This window comes from Hesperophylax consimilis, chromosome 31, assembly GCF_061612785.1.
Source record: "Hesperophylax consimilis isolate HC1 chromosome 31, BYU_Hcon_1.0, whole genome shotgun sequence".
Taxonomy (NCBI): Eukaryota; Metazoa; Arthropoda; class Insecta; order Trichoptera; family Limnephilidae; genus Hesperophylax; species Hesperophylax consimilis.
The window spans coordinates 13,139,854-13,167,518 of NC_142866.1; the positions used below are offsets into that span (position 1 = coordinate 13,139,854).

Here is a 27,665-nt window from a genome sequence, read left to right on the forward strand (position 1 = left end):
AATTGTAAATTAGAACTGGAGATTTGTAACCATGTTTTTATATAACGTGCAAAACGAGGAAATAAGGCTTAAAATGAGATATACATCATAGATATAAACATTGCCAATATTTCAGGGGGATACTTTGAAAGTTGATGAAATTCACCAATATTTGACGAAAAATCACTACTGACAGCTACCTTAAGGTCAATCTACATAGGGTATATCGGAATATGTAAAATGATGATAAATTTGTATATATATATCAAACCTTTGTATGACCGTAGAATGGCAAATAAAATCATAGTGATAATTTTATATCTAAACGCAAAGGTATCGAAAAAAAATGGATGAGGGGAAAATAATTGATGGAACCAATAATTGATTTATTTATTAAGCCCTAATATCCTTTTAAATCAATATTACAGTTGTATGGTTACAATGAAAGAGCAGTATTTTGATTTAAACATTGTTTACACACTTTGTCATAATAAAAATGTATTCAGTTTATTGGTTTATTCATAATTTAAGAAAATCAATACATAATAATATCATTGTGCCTCGCTATAGAGTGAGATTCTGAGTATCGCTCTGGTGAGGGACCACCATTCAGAATTGAACATTGCTTGAATTGGCTTAGTTATGTTTAGTGACTAGATCTGGAAAAGACTAATACCTTGATACATTAAAATTGCCAAGAATACATACATTTCCTCTTTATTCGTGGGAGCCCATTTATTGGTACGCGCATGACGCTTAAATTGTTTTTTCGCAATCCATTGATCTGCATACCTGTTGGTCTCTCTCGCGATCAGTTCAACGAAATCTGCATCAAAGATTTTAAGAAAGGCATCCACAGGTTTGCCCATTTCGTCGGTATTGAAAGTTGGTCCCGGCGTGCCTGTGAAAGTCTCCCTTATCCCAGTAAAACGTAAGATATCATTAGACCAATCGAAAGAGTAACCTTCAGGCGGCAGAATCAAACGCATTGCCTCACTATCTACCTGGTCTTGTCTACTAAAGTCTATGGCCATAGCGGAGTTAGGTGAAACGTTGATAATTTTATGATAAGGTATTGGCGGCATGCAGAAGGTATCCTCATCGCTCTCTTCGTGGTCGACGTCACTCGCTTCGTCATCCTCGTCGCTCGATCTGTCCATTTCTGAAACAACAGAAAACCCAAATTAATTTAATGTGTCTATATTACGATAACCCACTGCCTCTGGTACGGCTTATGACTCGCAATACGATGGTCGCGGGATCAAATCAAATAAATTATATTTGAATAATTAGTGTTATTTTCACACAAAATTCATTTAAAATAATATATATTATATTTGCGGCACGTTCCAGAGTGGAAGATACCCATAGTATCGCCCTGGTGTAAGACCCCATTCAGAATTGAAACGTTGCTTGAAATGGCTTTTGACGGCCGGCATAGTCCAGTGGTAACGCATTGGACTGCCATTCCGAAGGTCGCCGGTTCGAACCCGGCGTGCGCAAATAAATTTTATTTGATTGATTTGTGTTATTTCACAATTAATTAATTAAAATAATAATTAAAATAATATATAGTATATTTGCGGCACGTTCCAGAGTGGAAGATACTACCAGTATCGCCCTGGTGTAAGACCACCATTCAGAATTGAAACGTTGCTCCAAATGGCTTTAGCCGTGTTTAGTGACTAGATCTGAATAGCCAGGTACTTCCCCATCTTCCTCTTTCCCTTCCCCACTTACCTTCAGCCTCACAACATCCCCCAATTGGGGATGCCATAGTCTCACTGGCTCCAGCTGAGGCTCTTGTGAGGTATTCATATAAAAAAAAATATAAAAAGTTAATCAAATACTTGAGGCGGGCAATGTCAGGAGTCAGAATAGCACAGTCAGGTAGGTATGGAATGAAGAAAAGAGTGTGTGTGCCAAGATCGAGTTGCATGGTGGTTCATCCTCTCTGCCTACCGAAATGGCGTGAAGGTAAGTTAGTTAGTTTTATAACTCACGGTTTCCAAGTACAGACTCTTCTAGTACAGCTGCCTCGTCCACGTTACTTTTTCTGCCCATGTCTGACTCTGAAATAAAAGAAAACACAAATTTACAGTAGAATTTGGATATAATGACTTTGCATTTAACGGTCTACTGTTTTAAGTGACGATAATGTAAACTCTAGTAAGGTTTCATAGCTTTTAGTAGGAAAACGTATCCGTTTAAAGTGACCAACTACGTAAAGCGACCTATTTTAATGATAATTTGTCCGGTTACAAAACCCACCTACCAATACAGCCTCGCAACACAATGAGTCCCGTGAAGCGAAAGTGTTTTTTCAATTTAAGAAAAAAATGCTGTATTACACCGTTTAGAAGCCGGTGAATCAAATGTAATCCTCGCAAAGAAGTTCGGCATGTCTTATTTCTCACTCTGCAATACCCGTTACAGAAAAAATATGTGTAATGATGCATCCACGACATAACAACAATACATTTTGTATGTTTGTTATGTGGAATTTTTAAGTACTATGCTTATTTCCTGCCAATATACCAACAGTGAAACTGTGCTAGGGATATCAATATAAAATATAGATAATTGATTTTATATTGAGCCCCTGGTATGACATTTCAAAAAATAAACTCACCGTTCCCAAACGCCGACAATTCTTCGTAGAATGGTACGTCCACCCACAGCTCGCTGTGATAGCCGGCTTCCGGAGAGAAGAGTTCCCCACTCCGCGATGTCCCAGGTAACGGCTCGGGAGATGCTGCACGGATAGGCATAATTGGTGCATTGGGAGCCGTTGATTGGGTCTGTGCGGGAGTGGACATCCACGGTGGTGGTACGGGTCGTGGCAACGGTGAAGGCGTCCCTTGTGAAAAGGGACACGTTGTTCTCTCCGGAGATGGAATTCTGAAAACATTTACATAAATCATAGAAAATTGTTCTCATTCACGTGTGAAACAGTAAGTACAGTATGTAAATAAACAATAAAATAAGAACTCTGTAAAATATGCACTGAATGTGCCAAATGCACAGAGCGCTGAACTTACCAACTCTCACTGTAAGAGTGGAACGCTGTCAGGAAAAAACAATAATATTGTACCAAGCATCTAAATACGATTACTTACTTTTGTTTAGTTTTTCTTGGAGGTGCGGTAGGGAGCAAAATGCGCGCCGCCTGCTTCTTGAATTTTCGGCTTTCCAGCTCTAGCCGGATGGAAGCAGGCAGGGCCCTAACAGCCTTTAGGGCCTTGACGCGATCTTCTCGCACCAGTAGCAAAGCAGGGTCGCTGTTTAAATAAATACAAATATATGATGAGTTCAACGGCCACAGCAAAGTACTTTCATAAAAAAACATTAAAAAATACTAACACTCCAGACGAGGCTGCAATTGCAGCTCTGCGTTGATGTCCACGTGCAGGTAGTCCGGCACCAGCTCGTACCCCACGTCTCCCTTTTCCTCTGCCTCCTCTTGCAGTCAGCACCGCTCTATAAATTTTAAATTGAAAACACTTAATGTAAGTACTTAAATGTTTAAATTTTGTTAAATATTGCACTAATATAAAATTTGAAAATAATTATTGGGTTGTGGAGTGATCCCTTTCCCTGGACGACAGCTGTTTCTGCACAAATTTGGTAAAAGTAAACAAATTAATTAATTATACAACTAAATTACTAAATTTTTATTGTGTGACGAAGGCTTTACACCATTTTACATGTGAAAAAGAGTCAACTTTTTCACATATGACTTAAAATAATTGGTTAGCAAATATCTGTATTAATAATGAACCAATTCAAATAAAACTTATATATATCTCTTTGTTTTGAATCACTGTGATGGAATATCTATATTTCAAACGCGCGAGTGCAGTATTTAAGACATTATTGTAAATCAAAAACAGATGACGTCTTCAGTTGACGTAATCTTACACAAAAACTTCAACCAAAACAATATAATACAAACAAACGAATTAAAAACGCATTTCAAAGATAGATAAGTCAATCATGATTACACAGATATATAATTATGCGTTAAAAACCCAATAAATTAATTACTTACGGCATTTTAGGAAGAGTCCAAAATTTCGTGAATGTTGAAAATTTATAATTTTGTTTTTGACAGGACGCCATAAAAAAACCGCGAAAACTCGTTAAATAACACTTCAAAGACAACGGATAAGTTCATAGACAAAGAGAATATATTATCAGCTATTCGATAAAACAAGTAGCTGGCCATGGAAACGTTTTAAATAATTACAATAAATATTTTACGAATGGTAGAAAAATCGGTCCATTTTTGGACCGATATCAATCGCAGAAAAATAAAAGTGGTCGATTTTTCGACCGAAATCGTTCCAGTGGATAATCTACAGAACTTCCAATGGTCTCGATTGGCTGAATAACCTTGTCACATCACTCTGACCTCCCCAAACTCTCTTCCACCATGCGTAAAAAGAGGATAAAAACATATATTTACAAAATTTACTGGTAGATAACTTATTCAGATATACAGGGTGTATCGGCACTAACCCGACAAACTTTAACCAGCTATTCCTTAGCACATTTGGAGTAAAAAATGTTATGTGCACTTTGCTGTCCGGTAACGTTTTTTTTTAATAAAAAATTAATTAAACATATTTTCACCACATGTCACCACTGTTTTATCCTTTGTCAAAATTTGAAAGCAACATCGCAACTCTCGCGTGTTGCTGCGAACGAAGCCCGTATTACATAATCCAGTACCAGAAAAGAAATATTTTATTTAACAATAATGATTATTCACATTTTTCGTATGCGAATCACTGATTGTCTTCTTGTATTGTACACATCAGTTTTATTTTTGTATCTAAATTGTTTCACCTCTGGAATGCTTTGGTTTCACCTCTTACGCGTTTCACGTATTAAATAGTCTAATTTTGAAACTAAGAAACTAATTAGTAGATTTCCTGAATTTATAATCGAAGTCCAATAATTCTGAGCACTTTTAAAAACAATTTTCCTCACTTAGGTACTTATCAATAATAATAATTGGATTATTTGAACAGCGCCGTTGTTTTTTAAATCACCGTAAGTGCTCTGTCAAAATGTTACTTGCTAGGCTATCCTACAACGTATATTTTTTAATAAATTTAGTTATTTACAACTTCGCGGAATGTGATTTATGAATATTATTGCTTATGTTAAAAGCCTTCCAGAATTACCGGAATATAACGAGCAGCTTGACACACTTAAGTTTATTTCCACTAATTTGAAGGTACAAAGAATGTATAGTTTTAAAAACAATCCCGATGAATCAAAAAACGGTTCATATAAAACTGCTGCGCAACACACTGAGACAAAGGAAAGCACTCACACAAACGTCATGACTGCATTGGATTGACCACCTGCAAATGAATGCTGCCAGATTGCTAATTTATTTAAACAATAATTATTAAATTTTATTTAAAATATCGCAATTTTTTTAAAAAATCGACAATAAATTACAACTATAATTTAAAAAAAATATTCTTAACCCTACGCTTTTTCGTAATTGATTAATTAATTCAGAATTTAAACGTTGCTTGAAATGACTAGCCGTATTTGGTGACCAGATCTGAATATCCAGGTTCAGAATTTAAACGTTGCTTGAAATGACTAGCCGTATTTGGTGACCAGATCTGAATATCCAGGTTTAGAATTTAAACGTTGCTTGAAATGACTAGCCGTATTTGGTGACCAGATCTGAATATCCAGGTTCAGAATTTAAACGTTGCTTGAAATGACTAGCCGTATTTGGTGACCAGATCTGAATATCCAGGTTTAGAATTTAAACGTTGCTTGAAATGACTAGCCGTATTTGGTGACCAGATCTGAATATCCAGGTTCAGAATTTAAACGTTGCTTGAAATGACTAGCCGTATTTGGTGACCAGATCTGAATATCCAGGTTTAGAATTTAAACGTTACTTGAAATGACTAGCCGTATTTGGTGACCAGATCTGAATATCCAGGTTCAGAATTTAAACGTTGCTTGAAATGACTAGCCGTATTTGGTGACCAGATCTGAATATCCAGGTTTAGAATTTAAACGTTGCTTGAAATGACTAGCCGTATTTGGTGACCAGATCTGAATATCCAGGTACTTCCTCACCTTCCACTCCTTCCCTTAGCCATAAAACTTACCCCAATTCAACATAAAAATTGTTTAAATTATCGGATGTAATGAAATGCATAATAATTAGACCCCAAAATACTTAATTATTCAGGGAAATAAACCCCTGAGTCATCAGTTGGAAATACCAACGACATTAAGTGAAATTAACAATGCAATAATCCTATTATTGCATTGTTTAAAATTTCACTTAATTATTAGCATTAGCAAATAATATTGGGATTAGCAAATAATAATTTACGACAATTTACTCGGAAATCAATAAAGCCAGAATAATAAAAAAAGAAAGTTATCACTTACGTCGTCTGTAAGTGGCTTTACCAAAGTTTGATAATGCCGTCAGAAGGTGAAACAGCTGTCACGCGTAATAATAATTACAACTAGCAGAACTTGTTTATAAACACACTGTTTTTATAATTTTTTTAATAAGACTGTTAAAATAAAAAAAATCTCTAAATTGAAATGGAGTTCTACAAACTAAACTTAAAATCAAATAAATTTATTGCGAAGGTTCAAAGTACTGTACTGTAATATTATATTAAATAATTTTTACGTGTTTAATTATTGTTTAAAGTCAGATTAAAGCGATTAAAAAACCCACCTGGCAATTCTTATTCGAGTTTCGTTGTTTTTACGTATTGGCGCGCTTACAAGCATCAGTCGTCTCATTTTTAACCATTAATATTTAGTGTGTAGGAAAGAGAGAAGACGCTTTTCGACACACTTGTCGAAAAACTTGTTGAATGCCGACGGGCATACTCTTCTACAGATTTTATTAAATATTGATATGTAGGTAATATTGATGTGTAAATGAATGACATTGTGAGAATTTTACCAATAAATAATAAATGAAAATGCGGACATGTAGTTTATGTTAATTTTTTTATTGGAGCATTTGTTCGAAGTGACTACCATTATTTTCGATGCAAGCGTGTAGTCTTGTTATATTTTGATTATTTAAGTTTGCAGGATTTGCTTTAATTTCTGCAGCGGCTTCCATCACTCGTTCGAGCAGTTGCTCTCTTGAGGCTATTGGCTTAGCATACACTTTTTCCTTGAGAGCCCCCCACAGGTAGTAATCCAGGGGGGTCAGGTCGGGTGATCTTGGTGGCCAAGCAATGGCCGGACTTCCACGGCCTATCCAACGACCAGGAAACTCGACATCCAAGTAGTTCCGCACGGCAATCGAATAGTGTGGTGGGGCTCCATCGTGCTGGAACCACATTCTCCGTAGTAATTCGAGGTTCACATCTTCCAGAATCTCGCCCAGTTGCACTTGTAAGAACTCCAAATACATCGGTCCATTTAGTCTGGGAGGCAACTCGATTGGACCGAGTATTTGATTTCCCAGGATTCCTGCCCACATGTTGATGGAAAATCTGTCCTGGCTCGACGACTCCCGAACAAGCTTGGGGTTTTGTTCAGCCCAATGGTGCAAGTTGTGCACATTTAGCACTCCTGTTTTAGTGAACTGTGCTTCGTCGGTAAACAATATGTTTTTCATGAAGTCTGCATCTCTTATGACATTATGCAGCATTCTTCTGCAGTACACGACTCTGGAAAAGTGGTCATTCTCCATGAGGCCTTGGCAGCGCCTATAGTGAAAAGGTTTGAGCCCGTGCTTCTTCAGAACTCTCCATACCGCCATGTGTTCCCTGTGTCCTATCATCAGAGCGACCCGACGCACGGACAGCGTGGGGTCTTCGGTAATTAAGTTCAGGATTCTCTCCTCAACTGCCACAGGAACGATGTTGTGTCCTCCGCCGGCGCCTTCAATCCGTCCGATGCCACAGTCACGCAATTGTTGATACATCTGAAACAAAACAACAAATAACAACTGCTTTTATTATTCAGCTCAGTAATAATGTCAAATAAACAATCGCGGGCTTTTTCACTCATTTTATTTTTAAAGAACACTTATTTTAGGCACATATCAGAAAACTTACGTTTTCTCTTCATTTATTTCATTTTTTTATAGTAAAATGTATAACAAAGTGTTTTAAATTATAATTTTCTTAACTAGGTACGGTTGATATCTTGGATTCACAGGGGTGAAATTGAATTCAAGTAATTTAAATAATCCCATGGTGAGAAAGGGAGTGAATTCAATTGCAGTGAATGATGCATTTATTAGAGATTAAAATTAATTAACTTTTTAAAACGCCGTTTAGTGACCACTGAACACAAATCACCTAAAGTACAATTTACATTTTTAAAGTTGGTGGCCCCTTGTTATGTTTTTAATGTTCCCAGTTTAAATTTCAAAAGCGCTTTTTGGCATTATCAATGAATGTAAATAGTTTCAATAAACAATTGATAGGGTACAAACCTGGACAAAGGTAGCATGGTGTGGGACGCGTCTTCCAGGAAACCTCATGCGATACTCCCTTACGGCTGCTCGTGAATTTCCATTGCAAAATCCATAAACAAAAACAATATCTGCTTGCTCGGCAGGTGGATAATTGAGGGGCATATTTCAACAGTAAAAACTTAGATAACAAAACAAAAACGAAACTAGAAACTTGATGACATGCGAACTCCCAAAACAGCACTGACCACTGATACGAGACGGGGTGGCGGGAACCACACGGGACTTGAGACAGAATATGTGTGAAAGAGATGACAGTAGCGCGGCGTTGCCAATTATTTTACCCCTATACTGTGGGCAGTAGCGGAGTGTGGAAATTTTATTTATTTTTTGTTTTTAAAAGAAAAAAAATGTTACCGGACAGCAAAGTGTACATAACATTTTTTACTCCAAATGTGCTAAGGAATAGCTGGTTAAAGTTTGTCGGGTTAGTGCCGATACACCCTGTATATACAGTGAAACCCGAATTTTACGTCCCCAGATTTAACGTTTTCTCGCCAATTACGCGTAATTATTTCAGTCCCGATATATTTTAGTACATTTGATACTCGCTTTTTACGTTTTTTTTCCCGCAATTTACGTCGAAAATATTCAAAAAATGTTAGTTTCGCGGGCTTGACACGGCCGTGCCGTAATTGGTCGGCTTACGGCGCGCAACGCGGTGATTGGCCGACATATTTCAATTTTAGCCGGCCGTGCCGTGATTGGTCGGGGTACGGTGCATAACGCGGTGATTGGCTGACATTTTTGAATTTTAGCCATGTGTAAAATACTGTAGCATCATTTTTTCGGTTTATTTACGCATCTGTCATTCGGTTTTCAACTCGATTTGTGACGCTTCTTTCTGACGTTATTCGCGATCATCACATAGTTTTTACGTTTCTTGTTTTGTTTTCTTTAAGTTTATTACAATCTAAAGTGTATTACGTATATTATTATTATGTCTCAACAAAGAAAAATGTTGTCAGTGCGAGAGAAAAGGAACATTCTTGAAAAGGTTAATAAACACGTTGGTTCACGTGTTTCGCTGGCTCGTGATTTGGGTATACCCATAACTACGTTGGCTACAATCATTAAAAATCGGGAATCAATCGAAAAAATTCAATACCCCCCATTTACATTTTCCCTCCGTTTAGGTTTTTTTTTTTCAGTCCCTTAAAAACACGTAAAATAGGGGTTTTACTGTATCTATAACCATAGAAAATTTATGCATATACAGTCAATCTCTCCTAAGAAGTTTTTCAAGGGACAGGAAAAAACTGGAAAAAGAGCCGTAAAACCTTATGCGTGGGATCAATTGTTAAGAGAGTTTCACTGTATTATATTAATTTATTCCCCATTTTACATAGTCCCGTATATTTATTATTATATTCATTTTAATATATTATATAATATACAGGGTGTATCGGCACGTACGCGACCAACTTTAACCAGCTATTCCTTAGCACATTTGGAGTAAAAAATGTTATGGGCACTTTGCTGTCCAGTAACATTTTTTTTTAATAAAAAATTTACTACATATTCATATTTTCACCACATTTCACCACTGTTTTATCCTTTGTCAAAGTTTGAAAACCCACCTGGCAATATATTATTCGAGTTTCGTTGAATAATATACGTACGTACCTACATTAGCGTGCTTTTACGATCACAACGAAATGGCATGGCACCATTCGTCTCATTTTTAGCTATTATAATTTAGTGTGTATGAAAGAGCGAACACGCTTTTTGACACACTTGCTAATAACAGCTGTTGAACACGAGAAACAATGCCAATGAGAGTGACGGAGTGTGGATTTTTTTATCATTTTTTGTTTTTAATTGAAAAAAAATGTTACCGGACAGCAAAGTGCCCATAACATTTTTTACTCCAAATGTGCTAAGGAAAAGCTGGTTAAAGTTTGTCGGGTACGTGCCGATACACCCTGTATATTATTATCTTATATTAAGCTACCTATTCTTATATTGTGATATCGACCCTTTTTACACACGGCAGTTAAATTCATGGCGGCTTTACTTAATTAGACGACACATGAAGACTATCCAATATCTTATTTGTAATTTTAGTTTGGAACGATCTCAAAAGATGGCGATAGATATCTTCAAACGACTATGAAACCTCTGTGGCCAGTTATTGAAGCTATTGGCGGTGGGTGATAACAAAATTATAAATCCGTTTGGGTGTGCAGGGTCTTAATCTAAATAAGCCGGCCTATTCAACCTAACCGTAAGTAAGGGGTGAATAAAAACAACTTTTATCAAAATAGAACACTGAAACACTTTCATTGAAATACTTTTCAAATACTGAATCGTATTGTATAATAATATAATGATTATTTGTATAAGACGGTTTGACAGACTGAAATACTTACCAATGCCGAACCATTCCCTCCCTTTGATTTTCTTATCCAGGAACGCTACCGACAGGATGGCTGTGAACACAATGATTGATCCTCGGAACATTTGGAAACTACTGGCGTAGGTCAAGTTCAGCCCAATGTACATTGTGGATGTTCCAATCTGAAATATCATAATATTATATATCAGTCATAATACTGCAAAGTTTTTATACTAGAACGGCTAGAGACAATTGAATAATGTAACAAAAATAAAATAAATTAATAATAATAATTTAAAAATATATTTAATGTCATTTAATATTCCGGCAAAATAGTGCCTGTGTATAAATGTGAGGGACGTGAGAATGTCCCTTACAGCTATGCTTGGCCCCCGGGAGTCCTAATACCTCGAGATCTATCGTAATCTGCCGTAGCATGCATTATTTTATGAAAAAGTAATAAAAGCAGGTGTGCAGCCTTCAACCAGCAGAGATCCGTCCCCTCCGGACCTGATTCCTGGCTCTATACTCTAAGCTCTAGGCTCAATACCTGATACTGGTAGCGAGATGTGTCGTCCCTTTCAGCAAGGTTGAAGAGGAATTAAATTCTTCATGTTTTAACCTAGTCCAGAGTTATGGCGCCATGTTGCCTTTTCCATGAGATTAATTTTATTTGTTGTACAACTGTTACTATTATTTAGTACTACATACTAGGGAATGCAATCCCGCAAGAAAATGTCAATCCAGGTATTTGCGGGACTGAACAATCTTAGTCCCGCAAGATCCAGGTATTTGCGGGATCCAGCAGAGTGGACTTAGATATCTAATCTATCGTATAATAAAGTCCTAATACCTCGATCTACCAACCTTGTTTTTAGACTTTTAAATGTATACCCATAATAAAACAAGTTCTTTGGGACATTTTAAATGATTTATTAATAGGTATACCTTTAGTTAGACATAGGTAAAGTTTAAGTCATAAATTGGCAAAGAATAAGATAAGATATAAATTTACATAACATACCCGCCTCGGAACAGACTTTGTCTAGTGAGGTGGGTAAAAGAAATCTATGTACACAAATGAAAATAAAATAAACGCCCGGATTGCCGGCACTGAAACTGAAACTGAACTGAAACTGAAACTTAAATTTAAATTTAAATAATAACGTTCACACGATAAACAATATTCTTGTACAATGAGCATCATAAGTTTAATTAAACATTATTTTGGAAATAGCTTTGTAAAAAAGTTAAAGTATTAATTGTGTCATCTGATAAACGGCTTTTGATATTGCACACAAGGTAGCCAGCGGCTGAAAAAGCTCGTTCAGCTTCCACGCTGGTTGGCACAATAGTCATTAGCGCATTGTAAGTGAATTGAAGGTATGTGCCTTTTAATCCACCGGACTCGAAGTAATTCAGAGTAAGTGAGGGTAAATCTGTAGTTGCTCTCTTTCAGCTTTAAAAGATCTTGAATAACCATAATTTTTAGTGTCTTGCCGTAATTCATAACAATTAATTTGATTGAATTAGACGATGTTGGTAAGTTAAAACCCCCGGCTTTAAAAAGATCTCGCAAATCCGACGAGGTACAGAAAACTCGGAACATGGTAAACCATCTTTAGACACCATTTGTGATACCCTCTTTTTGACGGTATTGTTTTCGCTTGAAAAATGGTTAGTGATTTTATTTATTGATGGTTGAGGTTCACAATGAGCCGATGTGGAAGAACTGGACGTCGATGCAGTTGTAGAAGCTTCTCTGTAATCCCGCCAGTCCAGCGGGATCCCGCAAAATTTTCGACCGAGATTAGTCCCGCAAAATGTCTGCGGGATCTCGGTATTTCGGGATCCCGGTACACCGGAATTGCATTCCCTAAGTACTACTTGATAAAAAGTGTTTGTTCCGAACTCACTCAATAAATTAATTTTAACAAATAAATCCTGTTATACATATGTCTAGTTTGGGCAGATTAATGACTAATGTCTCACCAAGTCAAGCACAGCCGGGACGGTGAGGATGAAAGGGCTGAACTCGGTGTTTCCTCGAATGAGGCTACTGGGGTCGGTGGTGGCGGTGAGTCGCCTCGTGCAGCCGCAAATCAAGATCTTGAAGGTCAGGAGGCACAGCATTTCTCCCAGGAACATAGTGGACGCCTGGAAAAGATACATTTTGTAGCCATCAATGTTGCTTGATTGAAATGATTTAATGTCTGTTGTATACCTGCAAAATGCGTATAATTATTCAAGTTCAATAAACTTGTAATTTCCCAAATTGGAACTGATAAATATAAATTATAAATCACATCACGCAAGCGGTAAAGTAGGTACTAAAATTGTTTTGTGAATTAATAAATCTTCATTTAAAATGTGCATTATTTTTTGTTCAAATGTTAACAGATTTAAATCTAATTAACTAAGGATTTTTAAAGTTTACTAATGGTGTTCATTTGAAAGATAATTCTGGTCATTTCTCTAATTATTAGTCAACAAAAAATATTATTACGAAAAAATGGTAAGTTTTTTTTTTGATATCTCAGATTATGACTTTGGCAAATAGCTGCCATTTTGCTTATGATGGCAGTGTAGGATAGCTAAGCTACCATCATAAGTAAAAATACAGTATCTCTCTTGAGAAAGGATGATACTGTGATTTTACTTATTACGGCATGTTTTTTTTTCTTTTCTTTACTTTTCTTCAGTGTTTTGTTTCATCACTGTTCTATTTTGTCATTGAACCATAAAAAACGTACCTGCAGAAACGGATGTTGGAAGAGGCGGAGCTGACCATCGGAGCCGACGGAGAAGAGGGTGTCAGACCACTTGGTGGCCAGCGTGTTGATGGACCCCGTGGCCACCAGCAGCAAGGCCAAAAACTTCTGATACCCCGTCCACGCCATCGCTGCCAAACTTTACTGAGGAATAACACAATCACATACATTATTTTTATTTATTAATAAATTACAATTTTTTATGATTTTGGTTACTACCAAAAGGCTCTTGCCCGTATTATTATGGTAGTCGTACATGGATTAAATTATAATGTAGGAATTTGGAAAATAATATATTTATTTATTTTCACATATACGGCACAACATGTGCCATTCACATACTAAATTACAGAGAATAGTACAGCAACATAAGGAATGCAACAATATAAATGTAAGTATAATGGTATAATCAGTAAATAGTAGTAAGGTTAAAAGTATGAAAAAAAGATATATAAATAAAATACAGTGGTGCCTCACACAACGAACTTAATTCGTTCCAGGAGCAAGTTCGTTATGCGAAAAGTTCGTTATGTGAAACGCGTTTTCCCATAACAATACATGTTAAAAAAAATAATTCGTTCTGTAGCATAAAATATGGTAAGATGACATAAAAAAAAGATAATTTTTTTTTTATTATTTTTATTTAGATACATCTAAAAACATAATGAAAAAAACACACATTTTTTAATTTTAAGAAATAATCGAATCTTGCACATCTTCATCCATTTTCCGCCGATGGTGCAGTGAAAAACCTGTCCAAAGTCGTTTGTTTCTCTCTTTTCTTCAACATCTGCCGGAAATAACGGACAAGAGTATCGGAGTACAGGTCGTTGATCCTGTTTGCTTCAGCGGAATCCGGATAGTGGGCATTGGTAAACTCCTGAACTGCTTTCCATTTGACCAGGATGTTCTTGATGTCAGCAGTTGGAATTGGTTGATTGTTTGATTGTTGCTCATATCATATATCATATAAAAAAAATGTTGAGTTTATCTTAACCTGTCCGGTGGTATGACCGTACAGGTACGGTGAGAAAAAAAATCCTCGTAAGGAGTATGACCGTACCCGTACGGTTGCGCCTAAAATTAATTAACTATTGAATTTCTTCCGGAAAACCGATAGTTACTGCTATCTAGGGACAATTTGTCATAACTTGCAAAAGTTTTTATCGATTTAGGTACATTACCAACGGAGTTATTCACAATTAAAATATTCCGTGACGTCACCGTCTGGCAGTTGGTGGTAAACAACATTTTTATTGCGAGCGACGTCTTTTGTGAAGTGAAATTTGTGGTTTTTGTTTGTTTTTACACTGTAACCTAATCATCTTGCATTAAAAATTACCTCACGTGTTTGAATGTGAATATTTATTACATATATTGTACCGACAGTGTTTGTTTTCAGTTTGAATACAGTTTTTGACAGTTTGAACAAAATTCAATAGTGAATCTTAGTGTTATGAACTATTTGAAATATTATTCGTTATACTGTATACACACTATGAGCGGGAATGGTATTTTTCCTCGCGGCCGACTGGTGTTTATCGGCGGGACCGGTAAAAATATCCTTTACGCCGGCTCCACTTCAAAGGCGAGGAAGGTAAAGTTACCCCATTATTTCCCGTGACTATTTAATCTAAACGCTTGAAGACATTACAAACTACACACACATGTAACAAAAAAAAGATAAGCCGTTGTTTCTTTTATGTACACACATACTTTTGCGCAGCTCAATGAGAGATTGCGCGTAATAATTAGGCAATTTTATCGTGTTAAATTTCAAAGATTGTTTGTTAGTTGAACTGGGAATATGAGTACCTATTATATTTTTATGGCGTCTTATAAATTCATTGGACCTTTACTTTTATGAGATAATCCCGAGGATGTTATGACAATAATCATTTCCTGAATGAGAGATAACACAAAAATTGTTTAGCAATTGGATGTATTCCCGGTACTCGTTACTTGTGAAGATAGAGTGGCGCTAATTTCTTCAGATACTAACGAAAGGGATGAGGATATATTTTTGTGCTAATCGCGAAAAACATCCGCTATAGGCTAGAGTCTATTGTTTGAAACGCCCGACTACAAAGTGTTATTATCATTGACATTTTATTATTTTAGGTTATTCATAATTTGGACAGTGTTTTACTGTGATTTGACTTTGTGATTCGTATTGATAACTAGTTCAATTTATATATTTTACTTTTATAAAAAAATGGTTAACCCTTTGAATGAACAAGACATTGCTGACATTTTAATCGAAAGTGAAGATGAAGATGTTTACGAGGATCTTTATGATTTGCCAATACATTCAGATAGCTCATCCGACGAATCTGATGGGGATGAAACTTTCCCTAGTTGTTCAACATCCAAAAAGAGAAAAGTTGATCATCGTAAATGGGATCAGGGTAAGTTTACGCCCATTATTCATGAATTCGATTCAACTAACTCAGGTATAAGAGCAAATATTCCCGTTAGAAACTGAACTCAACGACAATGCCATGTGTGTAGACATACAGCAGTTCGAGCTCAAAAAAGAAGTGACACGAAATATATGTGCACCGACTGCAATCTTGCATTTTGCGTATATCCATGTTTCGAAGACTACCATACGAAAAAGCAGTATTAGTTAGTGAAGACAATTTTATTCCTAAGATAGTGTACATAATAATTAGAATAGTGTTATTTTTATCGTAATTATTGACTGCATATACATTGTATACCTATGTTTAATTTTTATAATGAAAATACAATAGTATAAGTGTAAATAATAATACGTATATGTTAGTGTGTATAAAAAGTCGTTCTTCCCCCCTTGGCTTCATTAAAATTGTGGTAAGTGAATCTGATTTTTATTAAGTAAAAACAAAAATCTGCTCCGATTTCGATGGTTGGCGATTTCTGCAAAATTGTTTTTATTTTTTCCTTCTAAATAGCTTAGTATTTGTTTTTTCGTGCTAGTTTCTAAGGATTTTATTTTTATTTTTTTATACTCTACGAGGTGGTATTTATTTTTTCATATATTTTGATTGTTGAAAAAACTCCCTCCAGCGGGACCGTTTTCTTTCCAGAAACTCACCACCGGACAGGTTAAAAGGACGACTGCCGTGATACGTGTGCGATTTAATTCGTAATGAAGAACGATTGCTGCGATACGTGCGTAAGTTAAGCGTACTACGCAGTGACTAACGAGTCTAACGACTGCCTGCGCGGGAGGATGCAATTAATCGGCAGTGATCGTAGAAGATCGGGCGACTTCGTTGTGTGAAGCGAAGTTCGTTGTATGAATCGTGAAATGAACGAAAAGGAAGTTCGCTGTGTGCAGTATTCGCTGTGCGAGGCGTTCGTTGTGTGAGGCACCACTGTATAAGTAGCAATCTGTAGTATAGTATTAAGTCAAAGTAAGAAATTATCTGATAGTATTATTGTCCCAGCGTCTGGACGGTGTAGGCCCTCTGATTGGTCAAATTTAAATTGTCTGTTTCGGGTAACTTGAATATTAAGACACAATTCCATACTAAAATAGGATCGCCTCATAATAATACGAGATTTCTTCATAAGCATCGTTTCTGCTCATATAATTTTTGGATAATATCGAAGAAAATATGTTTTAGAAAGTTCATAATCCATTGGATTAATTACATTACAATGAAAATTCTCCACAGTTACGTGATTATGTTTGACGTTTATAAAAATTCACGCGTTTCTTCAAGATGGCCGACAGAGCGCACCTCTGGCGGTTTAAAAACGAACCAAATGCCTGGCGCGAATATTTAAATATGCAGCTAACAATACTTGACTACTTACCATTAACAAGCGTTTTATAAGAAGATTTCTTCTGGAAGCTTATCACTTTGTGATGGCATTTATCATTATTTTTTATATTTTTTTTTCTTATTAATTATATCTGATTTTATATTGGCATGTTTTCTAATTTCTAAAATTGCAAAATTATTTATTTGCGATGCTTTATATCCTGAGTGAAGTATTTTAAGACCTGAATTTTTATCGAAAGTGTGATCATTATTTAAAAGATTAACTCAGATTCACTATTTCCATTTATAGCCCTGCGATATTCTTTAGTTCTGACTTCAAAGTTTCTATTGGTTCTACCTTTGTAAAAGAAATTACAATTATCTCAATTGAGTTTTTAAACTCCTGCTTTTTTTGTTTGAATTTTGCTATCATTATTATTAAGAATATATTTCTTCATTGTTATTAGTGTAAAACGCCAGTTGAATGGTACCAGGATTGTTTATATATATATTATTATAAACCCAGCCTACTCTTACTCATCCCCCCTCCTTCCACTTCTTCTTTCCCAATTGCAATCTATATTTAATTTTTGACTTCGGTGTATACACAATAAAATGTAAACATTATATTTATTTATTTATTGGACAATTTGCATAGCGCCGCTTTTGTGAGATATCACCTCAGGGGCGCTATATTGTAATAATCTACCTTTATATATAGATTTTTACTCTCCTGATGAAGGTGTATATATAATCTAGCTTTAAACTTTATTAGATACAGTAACAGTTGTAGGTAAAGAATTACCACCAGTTGGAGTAAAATTAACACCTTTTAATTAAACCGACTGCTAATGTCATCGCACAATTACCCTCCTTTTATTCATAAACACGGGTACAATTAATCAATATGTAATAATCTATTATTTAAGTCAACTTTGTTAAAACTGTCTTTAATTGTGACAAACTAAACGATATTGATTCAACTTATAGACATTGACGGTTGTAACACATATTTAAGCACTGCAAGTCTCCTATGAGCTAATTATATTAGGTACGATAACAGTTAATATCAGTTGTAGACATGTAGTCAATAATAGTGTTTCATTTGAAATAATCCATCACAAATACGTAAAATTTCATTTATTCAAACAACTGTCATTCTTATTATGCGTAAATTTAGAATGTTATTATTAATTAACTCCTTCCTGTTCCGTGTTTTAATAATATATATACTCACCCTCTCTCTGTGAATGTTCTAATATCTATCTATTAAATGTAACTGTTGTTAATATCACTTAAAATGGGCGAAGCCCAAGCAAGAGCCGCCCGCAGGGCCTAGCAGAAAAAAACCCGCGGAGCGGGTTTTTAACTGCTAGTATGTAATAATATACAATAAAGTAGTATAAGCAAGAATGAAGTGCTTATAAAATGTCTGAAAGGCAATAAGAGTTTGTAAAAAATGAAATAAAAAAATTTAGAAAGGTATATACTATCAGAAAATGAAAAGAATAAAATATATACTATTATAATATGAAAAGGAAACAACAGTAATAAATGGGAGAATCGCATGTATAATAATAATGTGCGACACTGCTTGACAGTCCGATAAAGTTTTACATAGTACCTATGATGACTATGATATATAATGCAGTGATATCAGCTTCTACCTATCGAATACTAGTAGTTTTTAATCTGAAGTACATAAACATTATGATGGTATGGTATTATTCGACAATTTTTGTTTTATGCATCTTTTATATGATAATAGACAATCAGCGTGATCGATGTTGGAATATTCATTGCCTAATCTGTGCAAGCGATGGATTATTGAATTTTGTTCTGCGTTAGTTCCAGTATTGTTGCAATAATAAGGTGACTTGAGTCTAGTTGGTCTACAAGGAACATGGTAGTTTATCAACGAAGTTAATTCAGGGGAGTCAAACCGGTGATTGATTATTTTAAATAAAAAAATTAGATCATTAAGTATTCTTCTATGTTTTAACGATAAGAGATGCATTAATTGTAATAATGAATCGTAATCAATGTCGTCAGAGGGAATTCCTAATTTGAAGTTAATTGTTCTGAGAAATTTATGTTGGATTCTTTCAATGGAGTTTGCATGGTTTTTGTAGGAAGGGTTCCATATAGGCGAATTATATTCTAATTGACTTCTGACTAGAGTTGTATAAAGTAATTTTAATGTATGGATATTTTTGAAATCTTTAGATATTCTAGTAATGAAGCCCAACATTTTCATTGCTTTACTAGTAATGACATTAATGTGATTAGTAAATGATAATTTACTATCAAAGATTATACCGAGGTCCCTGCGAAAACAATTAATAAAACATAGGGATAAAAAACTTATTTAAAAATAATTATAAAGTACATATATAAACCAAAACAGAAAAAATGATAGAAAAGATTAAACAGTATAATATTGATATTTTGAAGAAAATAGAAATAAAAATATTATAAAGTAATTTTTTTTTATTTTATTTTTTTTTTTATTGAAAATTTTTTTGATACATATATATACAGGTACATACATAATAACAAAAAATAAAAGAGAGTAACAAAAAAATCCCACAAAGGCGAGGCCTGTGCGTGGGCATTATTATTTGTATGTGGATATTTAAAACAGTGGTTTAAATAAAAATAAAATATTGTACATGGTGATTGATTTTACCGTAATTTCAGTTACTTTTACTAAAATTCCAAAAATATTTAAGTGCTCAATGAATATTAATTGGTACAACAGGTATTAATTGATACAACAAACACATAGCAGACTTTATTATATATCTACTCTTAAAGCTAATTAGTTGTAAGTATAATTAATGGCTTTGTTAATAACTTATAAGAAAAAAATATCTATTTTGGCTGTTTTGAGCCAAGTTTTGATATATTTTTTATATGAATGAAGATTTTGACGAGTGGTCTCTTTAAGGGTTGAACATACTGAATTATAGATTTTTGGAGCAATAAAACTAATGTGTCTCTGGGCCTGTCTAGTTTTACAGTGGGGTACAACATACTCACAGGCGCCACATCTTCGACTGAAACGATTAGAATTTTTAATAAAATTGTTTGGGTGCTTGTAGATAAATTTAAGACATTGAAAACTATAGGTTTGTCTAAGGTCCAAAATATCGGTTTCCCTAAACAATTGTTTGGAGGGATAAGATTTACTTTTCTGGTACATAATCTTAATTATTGATTTTTGGGCAATTTCTAATGGTTTGAGATGATTATTGTAACTTCCTCCCCAACCAATTATTCCATAGGAAATAGATGAATGAACTAGTGCATCATAAACTAATTTTATGGTTTTTATATTAACTATATTACACATTCTTTTAAAAATATAATTTAAATATCTCAGTTTGTTAACAGTTTTTTCTATATGGCTGGTCCATTTTAGTTGAGAATCTATGGTTACACCTAAGTACTTAATATTTTTTCCTGATTTCATCTCTTTACAGTTTGAGCATGCGGTAGGGTTACAATTTACATTATGAAATCTTAAATTAAGATTAGTTTTGGGAGCTGACTTCAGTGTGTTATAGAAAGGAATACAGAGAGTTTTTTCATAATTTAAAGTAAGAAGGTTTCTATCTAGCCACTCTTTGACAATAGTAATACATTTGTTAGCCTTATTAGTTGTGTCTTCCCATGTATTTCCTTGGACTGTTATTGCAGTATCGTCAGCAAATGAGAAAATATTACCAGGTATAACAATGTTACATAAATCATTTATATAGATTAAAAAGAGTAGCGGCCCTAATACAGTCCCTTGTGGAACACCGTGTTTTACTGTATCAAAATTGCTCAAACACATTCCAATTTTTGTACATTGTTGTCGATTCGAAATGTAATTTTGTAAAAGCATGAGACATTTATTTTTAATTCCAATGTTGGATATTTTATTTAAGAGAGTACTATGGTTGACTGTGTCAAAGGCTTTCTTCAAATCTAAAAAAATTGTTAGGGTTTTAATATTTGAGTCTAGGTTAGAATAAATTCTATTGGTTAAATTAAATATAGCATCGTCAGTGCCGAGTTTGGTTCATTTTAAAATACATCATGTAAAATAAATTATGTATATCAATTATTTTACGTAAAACAAAAATTTTAAAGCTGGCGATCATGGTAGGTACCTACCAAAGGTGCTTGTTTATGTTTACATTTGAATTTCGTGATATGTAAAAAAAAAATGGAAAAGGATAGAATAATAGAGTATGATTTTTTTTTTAAACTCCTTTCGATGTTAAATCAAAAGGAGTAAAAGAAAACCGGTTTTTCCTGTCAAAAATATTATAATGAAAATTTATAAAATTTTGACAGGAATATGATAGATATGTCACCTCGGTTGGACAGGGTACTAACTCACTTTACCTTGTGATATGACGTGTCAAAGTTTGCAAAGACCATTTCACATAATATATTTATCGATTTCTGATTTTGAGGTTGAATCTTGTGTTAAGTATTTCAGTTTAACAAATTTAAAATTTAAATTTAAATAGGACGTATACATACTATTTTAGAACATACCTAAACATGCAGATGGAACCATTTGCAACCAGCTAGGGCATAATAATTCATTGCATAAGGTTCTACCTACATTCCAAGATAGGGCCACATTCTAATTAAATATTAACTTTCAAAATATGTTAAACTAAAGTACTTTACACAAGATTGAACATCAAAATCTGAAAATGTTAAATAAATTATGCGAAATCATCTTTGTAAACTTTGACACTTCAGAACATGGTAAGGCGAAATTAGAACCCTATCCAGCTTAAGTGACGAACTACACTGCGTCTCATAAAAACGATCAACTATCAGATACAAACTAAATGGCATTTGCAAAAGGTTCAAAGTGATGTTACAACCTTGTAAAATGAATGGAAGCTTTAAAAACTTGATGTTAGAACTTCATCATACAAACATCTACGGAAATACAACACAGATGGCTCTTAATGTTATTTTGGTTATAGAAATGAGCAAAAGAAATGGTTTTGCACTCAAAACGGTTACGAATAGTCAAACCGTAGGTAAATACTAAATAGACAAATTCATTCGCAATCATGTCATGTTTTCATAGAAACTGTAAAATTTTTACAAAATTTAAATTATGCAGTCAGGTCAAGTACATATTTATTATAAATTCTATAAATATGTTTACACATAAATAAATAGTATGACATGTGCAGAATGATGTCACCCACGTTGAAGGATTATTGTTGGTTGATCGGGCACAGCATGTAACTTGTTCATAGTCTGAAAAGTTTATCAAAGAATGCGATAATGCATTTTGTAGACCTCTAATGAGTCATTTGATTTCCTCAAAATAAAATGTTTCTATGAAATAAGTTTTTCAATATTCATGATTAATTTAATTAGGTATGGTCACATGCTCAGAACAACTGATGTCTCTATTGTTCCAGTTAACTTAGAAGAGTTTCAAGCAGTGCGTAACACAATGTTTGTGGGTGGTTTTTTATCAATCCATTCCATAAAAAGGGTAATTTTTTCAAATTCGCGCATAATATTTGTTTTGCAATGATAGATATTTTGTATGAAATTTGTTGAATGGAAAGGAAATATTTCTGAATGTATCAGAAAACTAAAAATTGTTTTTGAAAGGAACATACGCTATCAAATTTAATTATTAGAATATAATTTTTCACAATTAAAGTTTGACATTAAACATAAAAAGTTTTAAATATGGCACACCTTAGTTTTTTTTGTCTAAACACTGATCTAAAATTACTGATAACGGAGAAAAAAATACCTATAACTACGTATTATAACTAAATACGTATTACATATAAATATTATTACGACCTCACTTTTTTGTCATTTCATATAAAAATGATTAATTAAAATTCACAAACGTTCATAATGTTTTTCTCAAATTGAGTGAATTGGGCTTCACAGAGGTATAAATTTTAATTATTCGATGGCTACCTTGTGGATTTGAATAAAAAGCATGGTGTTTTTTCTTTCTAACAACATTTAGGTCATGTTTCTCACCATGACAGTAAGGGAGATACAATGAGACCATAAGAGCTTTTCTTAAAAGCAAATAAATTGACTCTACGGGAAATAGCTGTTTGTTCGCAAAACTCAACAAATTAGCCTAACTTTAGGGGTTAGTGACAATATCAATTAATTAATTATTCAAAACATATCATGCTTGACACTTGGTGGTACATACGTACAGAGATAATATGTAATTAATTTAATCAATGTCAGTTGGAAACCCTATTGCCCCAATATTGGTTAATTGCCAAGATAAGGATAAAATTATAATATTATTATAGTGCTATAGAATATATCATGGTCCAATATGTTTACATAAATAATAAATCAATTACAAAGGAATTCAATTATTATAATCAACTGTAACTATACACCAAGAGCAGTTGCGAATCGTGACTTTTGGATGTACTAAAGTGCTAATATTACAAAAAAATGGCATTATTGATTTTGTTGTAGCTGAAAACGATTTTTTTTAAGAAAAATTGATTTTTTGTATGAAGATTTTCAGGAAATCCGTGCAAAGAACAATTTTCGAAAAAAAAAATTTAAATTGTTTTCAGTTAAAACAATATCAATAATGCCATTTTTTGTAATATTAGCACTCTAGTACATCCAAAAGTCTAGAGCCACCATGAGACCATGAGCCTACAAACAAATTTACTAGAGATTGTATTATCAGATTTACCCATAATCTAAGTGATAAATACATACTATGCCCCTGAAACATTTATTGGACAACGAGCTGGTGCTCGTTACACTAAAGAGCACTAACTTTGGGAAGTGAATCTACATGATGGTAGGAGTAAAAAAAAGAAATAACTTTTTCCGAAATTCAATTTTTTTTCCCATACAAAAAGAGTATACTTACTAAAAATCCTTAGTGTGAGGATAAACTTATCCGATAAATTCGCTGTGAACTTGCCAAGAACGAGGTGACAAAGTTGTAAATGGCCCGTAAACAATAGCATTACACAGAGTGTTACAATAATGCTACAATTCGTATGTTTTAAATCAAATTCAAAAGAGAACTGTACTAAAATTAAAAAAATGTAGTAACATTTTGAACGACAAAATTATTTACCTATTAATAACTTACTAATGTCATTGCTTTTAACGAATTTTCAAAATGTCCACTTTCCATGTGTAATTTACATCATGTAGCCCATAAACCTAATGAATATCTGCGCATTCTTCGTGGGTGAAGCCAGACATTGCTCGAACAATGAAAATTACGCATAAATAAACACAATGTTAAAAGTAAGTCTTTGGAGAAAACACGCATTGAATTTAAAGATATTCTTTCAAGTAAGTCTAAATGCACACTAAGATAAAGAAATACTACATTAACAAGTTTGGATTAAAACAATCAAGTTTTTTAAGTTTAACACGGGTAGATACATTGAATTATCAGATCCTTTCTACAAAAAGTAAAATTTAATGATGCGAAGTGCGGCAATTTAGACTGACGGAATGACAGCGCTTGGGCAATGCAAGACCTACACGGCGGACCAATTTTACGTTAGTACCACTAGAAGTTGGAATTTTAAAAAAAGACATTTATCTTGTTTACTTGCACTATCATGTAGAATCACCTCCCAAAGTTAGTGCACTTTACCCAATGACACCCTGTATTGCTTTTGTAACTTCACATACAACCAAACAGTTGTTTCTATAGTTTATTCTTTGTTGACTGTTTTGTTCCTAACATCAACGAGTTTACAAAATGTCTGCAATGTGTGCCTGTGCAGATATGTGTATGGCGGTAGTCGCCAAGATACTTGAAAAGTCAATCATCAGATAATTACGTATCCCTGTGTAAGAAGGGCCTTAATCACCGGACGCCATTGATTGCTCGGGCATATTGCATTATTAGGTAAAAATGGTGCATAGTCAATAAATCTGTTGAAATAAAGATTTTCGCCTCATGCTTAATATGCCAATATTATAAAACAACACTTGATTTCGACATAATTACTAGTAAAAACAACTATTTAAGTCGGAGATGTTTAAACATGCACAAAATAGGTGATTGGGTTCTTAGATTGGGTACTTACGCATATTTCCTAACCTTTAAACTTAACATCATACAAACAAGATAAAATATGGCCATCGAACTGCCAAATACATCAAATTTTGAACATGGTTTGACAAAAAAAGGAACTTTAATGCATCTTTTGCTATCTCTCCTGACGTAAATAGTTTTGTTGTACTAATTAAGTTGAAACTAAAGAGTGATTCTAAAAAACATTGCGTATAAAGCTTGTACATTTACGCGTTGTAGTGGATTGAAGTAATGCAGGTTGAGTGGATCCCAGACCCAAATACAAAAATGAAAAGAAGAACATGAAATTATACAAATTGTTTGTGAAAGGAGAATAGGAAGGCCGCACGGGTGAGAGGTGAATTAGGTGGTGAACATGAGTTGAAAGTGTGGGTGAGAAATTTGAGGAGGTGTAAGACATATTTTAGGAATACATGCCCATAAGACTAAGAGGTAGAAATTGATAAAGTGGGTGTTGCATTGCGACTAGCACTTTGCAATCCTCTTGCTTTCAGGTTTAAGTAGGAGGGAATGCAAAAGGTAAGCAATTAATTAGGGTTGTGTGAAGAATACGCCACATTTTATCGCTGGAAAAAACCAAAATATCGCAAAATATTTACAAAAGTCAAATTACGCCCATATCAGTGTTATAATAATACTTACTTAATTAATCAGTGTAAGGAATGTACACCATAAAACTAAATTAAATTCAAATAAAATCATTTAAAGTCACGGATTTGAAACGTTTTGATCAAGTACAACGTAATTTAAACTAATTTGCAAACTACACGCAAATATGATTTATTTTCCCGGCCAAAGAATGTTTTTAAACAGCTTGCAGTCGGGACAATAACAATGGAAAACTGCTGACGGTGGTTTGTCATTCGACTTGCTGTGGATTATTTAATATTTACCGCCTTTTGGGCAACGTCAAATAAGTCACCGTAATAACACTGTTTTTGAATAAATCAATGAACTCAACAGGCCGATAATAACAATATCACAACACGGAACGACAGGAATATGACAGCGATGATCGTAGCAAAGTGACCAAAAGTGACCATAAATAAACCACTCTCAAAGTGACGCTTCACGATACAGCAGTGTTGGTATACCGAAAATATAAATCTCCCCAGATTTCATTAAATTCCTTAGATTCCAAAACTTTCAAATTGTAAACAAAAATAGGCAAAAATGCAAAAGCGGTGAGGGGGTTGAGAAAATGTTTTTCTCTTAAGTATAAATAATGTTTTTTTTTTCTTAATATTTTGGCAAAAGAGTACTATTTAATGAATATATGTTAATACTTTCTACAAAACTATTGATTGTGAAATATTTAGACCTTGTCATGATAAATAAAAACTGTTGGTTGATATGTCCCTAGGTGTCTACGTGACTTGAATTCACAGAAAGACCAAAGTGAACACGTGCTCCAGCATTTGTCTATGTAATTTTACACGCAGATGGAGGCGGCAGTCGGATATTATTAGACCTTAATATTTAGTCAATAGCCTGGCCGGAAATCGCAATAAAAAATTAGAAAGCCAACTTAGAAATACACCCATTAGTCGGCGGATTTAGCTCTAGACCCTCATCAAGTAGTAATTCTGAAATGGGTGTATCGTTAAGCCAGCGACCCGGCAATAAAAAAAACCTTCGCCCAAGGCTAGGCTAAATTGTAATTGTTTGAAGGTCATATTTAAAAACGTAATTTTAAAATATTTATCATTAAGTATAAATCTAGATGTAAGAGTAATTGTCAACTTAGATTAGAAATTTAATTGTAACCAGATATTAATTAAGTGTATGCATGCATAATGTTAAGATACTTAAATATATATATTAAGATTTTGAACCGTAAGTTAATCAGAATCAGCCAGACAGCGCAATCTAGCGGTGAGAATGGCGATGCCAGCGCCACGGACTCGAGAAAACGCACCGAAGTGGTGTAAAGCGGAACCACTATAGTTCCAGCACCGCACCACAGGCGCGCTACGGTCGCCGGATTGCGCGGGTGAATACAACTGATTCAGCTCGACAGTCACGCTCTCGCCTCTCAGGAGTCATCATCTCGCCTCCCCTTGGGGCGGCCGCCGAGGCGCCTCCGCCTAGGAGGCTGCCCTCTCGGCGGTCACGATCTCGCCTAGTTCTCGACAGTTCACATTTCCGCACTCGACAGTCATCATCTTGGGAGTCATCACCCTGCTCTCCCCCTTGGAGCGGC

At 34.4% G+C, this 27,665-nt stretch overlaps 2 protein-coding genes across 2 annotated transcripts in view; both read right to left on the reverse strand.

The window, feature by feature from the left end:
- Window positions 1-26,529, reverse strand: part of Tango9 (transport and golgi organization 9) — a 44,961-nt gene extending 18,432 nt beyond the window's left edge. The window contains exons 1-4 of the mRNA XM_089649950.1: window positions 26,422-26,529; window positions 13,580-13,740; window positions 12,819-12,983; window positions 10,861-11,008 (exon numbers count right to left, since the gene is read on the reverse strand). Coding sequence (XP_089506076.1) covers window positions 10,861-11,008; window positions 12,819-12,983; window positions 13,580-13,726 — 460 coding nt within the window. The 5' untranslated portion in view covers window positions 13,727-13,740; window positions 26,422-26,529. The remainder of the gene's footprint in view (window positions 1-10,860; window positions 11,009-12,818; window positions 12,984-13,579; window positions 13,741-26,421) is intronic.
- On the reverse strand, window positions 633-4,461 carry LOC149409471 (uncharacterized). The gene is made up of 5 exons (XM_089649762.1): window positions 3,099-4,461; window positions 2,612-2,880; window positions 1,983-2,051; window positions 837-1,141; window positions 633-638 (listed from the first exon to the last, which is right to left on the reverse strand). The coding sequence occupies exons 1-5, from the start codon at window positions 3,326-3,328 to the stop codon at window positions 633-635; spliced, it is 879 nt and encodes a 292-aa protein (XP_089505888.1). The 5' UTR covers window positions 3,329-4,461.
- Window positions 26,530-27,665: the final 1,136 nt, after the last annotated feature.